Source organism: Vigna unguiculata, chromosome 7, assembly GCF_037176805.1.
Source record: "Vigna unguiculata cultivar grain cowpea cultivar isolate G323 ecotype 2 chromosome 7, ASM3717680v1, whole genome shotgun sequence".
In the NCBI taxonomy this organism is placed as follows: Eukaryota; Viridiplantae; Streptophyta; class Magnoliopsida; order Fabales; family Fabaceae; genus Vigna; species Vigna unguiculata.
In genome coordinates this window covers 28,366,903-28,374,198 of record NC_140798.1, presented here as the reverse complement: position 1 = coordinate 28,374,198, position 7,296 = coordinate 28,366,903, and the positions used below count along the sequence as shown (strand labels likewise).

The following is a 7,296-nucleotide window of genomic DNA, read 5'->3' as shown; positions in this document are numbered from 1 at the left end:
AACGTTGAGGTTGCTCACGGAGGCAAGAAGTGTACTGTTTCTGAAAGTGAAGGAAAACTGGGACTGTTAGGGCAGATTAGGGTATGTTTTCACTCTTTGGACCAGCCTTTAGGCCCATTAGGTTAAGGGCAACCCTTAAAACACTAAGGCAGAAAACTGGGCCTTACATTCTCCCCAACAACAAAAAAATTTTCGTCCTCGAAAAAACAGACTTACCAGGGAAACAGATGTGGATGTGACTTTCTCATATCCTCCTCCAACTCCCAAGTCGAGTCGCTTGTTCTCCGATCCCAGATGACTTTGACCAGGCTGACTGTTTTTCCTCGGCGTTCCTCAACTTTGCTACCCTCTAAAGCCACTGGTGGTACTTCTACTGTGAGATCCTCCCGGATCTGTACATCCTCTACTTCTAGCACATGAGAGGGATCAAAGACATATTTTCTCAATTGCGACACGTGGAACAGCCGGTGAAGATTTGCCAACTGAGGGGGCAAGGCTATCTCATAAGCCACCGGCCCAATCCTCCTCGATATCTGATAGGGGCCAAGGAACTTAGGAGAAAGCTTTCTTGAACGGAGAGCCCTTCCCACACCAGTGGTTCGGGTCACCCTCAAGAACACGTGATCTCCAGCCTCGAATTCCAAGGGCCTCCTCCTACGGTCTGTATAAGCCTTTTGTCTGCTCTGTGAAGCCTGCATCTTATTCCTCGCCAACCTCACCTTCTCGGTGGTCTGTTCCAACAATTCTGGCCCAACTAACGCTGCCTCCCCATCCTGATACCAACACAAGGGAGTCTTGCACCTCCGACCATAAAGAGCCTCATATGGTGCCATCCCAATGCTTGCATGGAAACTATTATTATAGGTGAACTCAACCAACGGTAACATTTCATCCCAAACACCCAAGTGATCCAGTATGCATGTCTGCAGTAAATCCTCCAATGATTGGATCGTCCTCTTAGACTGACCATCTATCTGAGGATGATAGGCGGAACTCATCGTAAGCTTGCTTCCCAGAGCACCCTGTAAGGTTTGCCAAAACCGTGATGTGAACCGTGGATCTCTGTCTGATACAATGCTCGAAGACACCCCATGTAACCTCACAATCTCCTTAATGTATAACTGAGCCAACTTAGCTATAGACATCCTCAAGTTCATCGTCAAGAAATGTGCACTCTTAGTCAGTCAGTCCACTATGACCCAGATGGTGTCATGCCCTCTAAAAGTTCGTGGCAAATGGGTAACAAAATCCATCGAGATGCTATCCCATTTCCACACTGGTATCTCCAAGGGCTGCATAATCCCACCGGGTCTCTGATGCTCCACCTTTGCCTTTTGACAGGTCAGACAGGCAGACACGAAATTTGCCACATCCTTCTTCATCCCTTGCCACCAAAAAGCTTCCTTGAGGTCTTGATACATCTTAGTCATGCCCGGATGCAAGTTAAGATGACTCTTATGTCCTTCCTCAAGGATTACCTTTTTCACCTCGACATCGTCAGGCATACACACTCTGCCCTAGAACCTGAGTATTCCATCACTACCCAGAGCATAATCCTTCGCTTCATCTGACCCAAGTTGTTCCCTCACCCTGTTCAGGCTGGCGTCCACCAACTATCTCTCTCGGACTGAATCTAGAAAGTCAATAGATATAGTCAAGGTACTACATCTAATGAACTCTGATTCCAGTTCCACATGTAATTTCATATCTCTGAACTGCTCTAGTAGTTCCACCTCCTTTATCATAAGATGAGTGGCGTGCACTGTCTACCTACTCAAGGCGTCTGCTACCACATTTGCCTTCTCCGGATGATACAAAAGTTCAAAATCATAATCCTTTAAGAATTCCATCCATCTCCTTTGCCTCATATTTAACTCCTTCTGGTCAAATAGATACTTGAGGCTCTTGTGATCACTGAATACACAGAACTGGGCACCGTAGAGGTAGTGCCTCCAGATCTTCAAGGCAAACACAATAGCCGCCAACTCCAAGTCATGAGTGGGGTAGTTTCTCTCATGCACCTTAAGTTGTCTCGAAGCGTAGGTCACTACCTTCTTCTCCTGCATCAACACACAACCCAACCCTAGATGAGAGGCATCACAGAAAACTTCAAAGGGTTTTCCAACATCTGGGATAACCAATATCGGGGCGCTCGTCAAACGTTGCTTCAGCTCTTGGAAACTTTCCTCACACTTATCCGTCCAAGTGAAGGGTTGGTCTTTCCGAGTAAGCTGGGTCAGGGGCGCCACTTGGAGAATCCCTCTATGAACCTCCTATAGTAGCCGGCTAAACCCACAAAACTCCTAATTTCAGTTGTTGACTTGGGACTTCCCCACTTAACCACCGCGTCGACTTTTGCCGGGTCTACTACAATGCCTTGTGCAGATATCACATGGCCTAAGAATTGTACCTCATCCATCCAGAATTCACACTTAGACAGTTTAGCATATAGTCGCTTCTCCCTCAGGATACCAAGCACTAGCCTCAGGATCTCGGCATGTTCTTCCTGAGTCCTAGAATAGATAACGATATCATCTATGAAGACTACGACAAACTTATCCAAGAATGGCCTGAAAATTCTGTTCATGTAGTCCATGAACACCGCCGGAGCATTGGTCACACCAAAAGGCATAACCACATACTCGTAGTGTCCATACCGGGACCTGAAGACCGTCTTCTGCACATCATCCGCCTTCACCAGAATCTGATGATATCCCGACCGCATGTCAATCTTTGAAAACACCAAGGATCCATGCAACTGATCCATCAAGTCATCTATTCTTGGGAGAGGATACTTGTTCTTGATGGTCATCTTGTTCAACTGCCTGTAGTCTACACATAGCCGTGAACTTTCATCCTTCTTCTTCACCAGCAGTACCGGTGCTCCCCAAGGTGAGGTACTGAGTTGAATAAACTGTTTCCCTAGTAAATCCTCTATCTGTTTCTTGAGTTCCACCAACTCTGCCGGAGCCATGCGATATGGAGCCATCGACACTGGCCCGGTTCCAAGCACCAAATCAATCGAGAACTCCACTTCTCTACTAGGGGGTAATCCTGGTACTTCCTCTGGGAACACGTCTTCAAATTCTTGTACTACCGGTATAACCGACTTCACCTCCTCACCCTCCACCTCCAGGTGTATAAAGATCAGAAAACACTTAGCACCGCCATGTAGCTCCTTCATAACCCCGTGAGATGATAACAACTCAGGCTCCTCTGAGTTGAGAAATAACAGACTCTTCTCTCGGCAATCTATAAGGATACGATTGGCAGAGAGTCAATCCATTCCTAGGATCACTTCCAACTCCTATAGAGGTAGGCAGATCAGATTCACTTTGTACATGCGTCCTTCTACCTCCACTGGACACCTAGCACACAAGGACGATGTCCTGACCAAACCCGATGCCGAAGTAGATACCACAAGGTCACATTGCAGTTCACAAACCGGCAGACCCAACCTTTGCACACAAGTTTCAGACACAAAAGAGTGTGTCGCTCTAGAGTCATACAAAAAACATGCAGGTTTACCAGCAATCACACAACTACCCATGACAAGGTTACTTGAGCCTGCTGCCTCCGCTCCAGTCATGGCGTACACTATGCCCGATGCTTGAGGCAAGTTGCCTCCCCTCCTCTGTTGATTCTGGACTAGGGCTGGAACTGGAGTACGCGTCGTTGTCCTCTCGAGGGTGGGGCAATCTCTGCCGAAGTGACCTTCCTTGCCACAATTGTTGCACCTCTTGAAGCCTGCGAGTTGAGGGCAAACATTCCTCTTATGCAGTCCCCCACACTGATAGCACTGAATCCTACCCTGTTGAGAAGAGGATTCCCTAGACCCCTGAGACTGGGAATGAGGCCTAGTATAGGGTTTCCTCCTCTCCTCGTGCCTATGCCTGGACCCAGATGGTCCTTCCACTCTCTGCTGGTGTGAGTGCTGAGTTTCCACTTACACTTTCATCTTCTCCATAACCCTAGCCTTCTCCACCAAGGCTGCAAAGTCCTTGATGGATAGTAGGGCCACCATCAGCCGAAGATCTCCATGGAGACCGTTCTCAAATTTCTTGCATCGCCACTCTTCATCCAGTGGCATGGTGTAGAAACGACTGAGATGCTTGAACTTTTCCACATACTCAGCCACAGATTTGCTTCCTTGAGTCAACTGCAAAAACTCTACCTCTTTAGCATATTTGACGCTGTCGAGGAAGTACTCAGAGAGAAACTTTCTCCTAAAGACCTCCCAAGTAACTGGTTCCTGCCTCTCTTCAATGATGGACTTCATACTGATCCACCAATGCTCAGCCTCCCCTATGAGCATGTATACCACGAAGGCCAACCTACTCTCCTCGGGGCACATCTTAGCATCAAAAATCCTCTCAATGTCCTTCAACCACTGATCTGCGACATCTGGACTGGTCTTCCCATTAAACTTAGTCGGATGGTGCTTCAGAAAGTCTTCCAAACTCCATTCCCGATGGAGAGGTCTCGGTTCAGGACCATGGACAGGGGCAGTGGTCCTGTTTTCCTCCAACTAACGGAGGGCGTCCATGTGTTGACGTGAGCGTCCTTAGCAGCCACCCTAGTAGCTTCCATCTGCTGCATAACCAGCTGTTGCTGCTCAAGTGAGGCTGCCTGTCGCTGCATTGATGCTTCATGTTGTTGCATCATTGCAATACTCTGTTGTGCCATAGCATTCACCATCGCTCTATAGCCCTGGCGATGTCTGGTGCATCACCCTGAGAAGGTTGAGAGTTCCTACGCTGAGGTGCCATGTCACTGGCACACAGGAAAAACAAGAGTTAGACTTGATTAGCTGAGAGCTTAGCTAGCAACACAAAAGTTACAACGATAGCTAAGCAGGCACACTAGACCATAGATCCTAAGGGTCGACCGCTCTGATACCATAAATGTAATGTCCCAAAAACTGGATAACCTTAAATTAAATAAAACATCACATACATGAATATTCAGAGAGTACGGGGGTTATGGTATAAGAGTATTCCATACGTCAGATATACCCAGATTACAAAGATAGGGCTCCACACGGCCGAAACAGAAATACACTAAAAGAAACAAGTAATTAAACTAGGTCTTGTTCGGAAACGAGAAGCGTGACTAATAAAATCCTTCATTGTTGGGCCCCACAATGGCCCAACACCCATCAAATCCATCAAGCTGCAGCATCCCTACCATCATTACCATTGCCAGGGGTTCTCACATTTGCTCACATCAACAAGGTTGATGATCATCGCAATAGAGAAGACCACACACAAGCCATTCAATCATCATATACTCATCAAACAAGCAGATTCTACCGAAAATATGGTAAGGTCTAGCTTCCCTTACCTAGATATAGCTAAAAAGGGGACTTCCGACACTCAACAGTCGAGCACAGCAGATCTAAGAGTAGATTCAGGAGCTGAAAATGGGAAACTACAAAACATAAAGTTGTCACTACGAATCTTCGTTGGCTTAGAAAAAAATCAGCTTGGAAAAGGCAGAGATGAGCTAAGAGTACTTACGTGGAATAGAGGAATAGAAGAGATCGATTAACTAGCTTGGAATGGGTTGACGGCAAAACCCTAGTAGAACGTTGAGGCTGCTCACGGAGGCAAGAAGTGTACTGTTTATGAAGGAAAACTGGGACTGTTAGGGCAGATTAGGGTATGTTTTCACTGCTTGGGCCAGCCTTTAGGCCCATTAGGTTAAGGACAACCCTTAAAACACTAAGGCAGAAAACTGGGCCTTACATACTCTTGGAAGAAATAACATGTATTTATATTCTAGGCCCATGAAATCTTTTATAAAATGAAAGACAATAAAAACCTTTCACGTTTATAATAAATCAGCATGATAATAACAATAATATATTATTTAATCAAACTACCGAGATTTGATCATATATTTTGCTAATACATAATAATTGAACCAACAAATATCTCTGTTAATATTATTTAGCTACTTTTAGGCCATTTGACATATTTTTCGCTTCAATATAACTCAAATATTATCATAAAATGCGTTTAAAATGTCAAATATACTTAACAAAAATTGGTAAGAAGGACTAAACATTTTTAAAGATGAATGACTAAATTGGTATAAAGTTTCGAAGAGGGACTAATTCCAAAATTCACTGAAACTTGAGGGACCAAAAACATATTTAACCTTATTATTATTATTATTGTTTGATATTATTATTATTATTATTATTATTTTCTCTTCATAAAAGTAATTCTAGATCAATTTTTCTAAGCATGAAATAGAAAATGTTTATCAAAAAATTAGTTCATAATTTGTCTTAATTTGAGAGCTGTCATCTAGTTTAACTACTAAAACTAATATTATAATTAATTTGAGAAAAATTACAATGACAATAGAAAAGTAATGTTAAATGAATTTGGCACCATAGTTAGTTTTGAAATAGAAACACATTTCTCTTACGTTTTTAATCGAACGACGTCTCGTTATTGTGCATAAGCCTTTTTAACAATTATTATTAAAGATTTTCGAAATGTTTTTTAATAGTCGTTTCAGATTGTTTCCACTTGAGTGGGAGTACGTCAACTTAGTCTTCATTTTTTTTAAAGTTTTAATTATATTTTAACTTTTGAAAAAATGTCTTAATCAGGTCTCTTATAAAATTAATAATCACGTTAAAAGCATGTCATGTATCAATATGTAGTTTCTTTAAATTTTAATTCTTTTTTGTTGCAAAAATTTTGTGTTGTTACGTATCAAGTTCGTGGTGTGACATGTGGCTCTGTCATTGTCACGTGAAAGGACAATATCACGTGCCAGTGTCATGGTTAAGCGTCTTGATTTCAATTTAATATATATATATATATATATATATATATATATATATATATATATATATATATATAATTCAATTTACTCTATTTATGTCTATTTGATTCAATTTTGTTCCATTTTTTTTTCAAAATAAAGCAATATTATCTCTCTCTAATTTGAAACCAGATTTATTATTTGTATAAATATTATACTTATATTTTTTATTAAAAATAAATTTTAACATATTATATTGTGTATATTATTAACTCATGTTTTGTTAATAATTTTTTTTAAAATAGAGCAATATTGTCTCTCTCCTCTAAGACCAAATTTATTATTTGTATAAATGTTATACTCATGTTCTTTATTAAAATTGACTTTTTAACATATTACATTGTTGTATATTATTAACCCATATTTTGTTAATCATTATTTTTACCACTAAATTTTAATATAAATATCAGTACTTAATTTTGTAAAATATTTATACTTAATTAATTTTAATCT

The 7,296-nt window shown here is 41.7% G+C and overlaps 1 protein-coding gene across 1 annotated transcript; it reads right to left on the bottom strand.

Moving 5' to 3' along the window:
- Window positions 1-1,260: 1,260 nt before the first annotated feature.
- Window positions 1,261-4,354, bottom strand: LOC146884747 (uncharacterized). The gene is made up of 8 exons (XM_085676012.1): window positions 3,951-4,354; window positions 3,400-3,893; window positions 2,658-3,252; window positions 2,411-2,513; window positions 2,052-2,273; window positions 1,771-1,958; window positions 1,590-1,633; window positions 1,261-1,421 (listed from the first exon to the last, which is right to left on the bottom strand). Exons 1-8 carry the CDS (start codon window positions 4,352-4,354, stop codon window positions 1,261-1,263), a joined length of 2,211 nt encoding a protein of 736 aa, XP_085532138.1.
- Window positions 4,355-7,296: the final 2,942 nt, after the last annotated feature.

What these genes read in the sequence shown, in the direction of transcription:
- LOC146884747 (XM_085676012.1), bottom strand. Translation starts at nt 4,354, where the DNA reads ATGTGCCCCGAGGAGAGTAGGTTGGCCTTCGTGGTATACATGCTCATA. An exon ending in GGTATCTACTTCGGCATCGG is followed by an intron (nt 3,253 to 3,399) that starts GTTTGGTCAGGA and finishes GTATCCTTATAG; the next exon opens with ATTGCCGAGAGAAGAGTCTG. An exon ending in GTAGCAGACGCCTTGAGTAG is followed by an intron (nt 1,634 to 1,770) that starts GTAGACAGTGCA and finishes TTGACTTTCTAG; the next exon opens with ATTCAGTCCGAGAGAGATAG.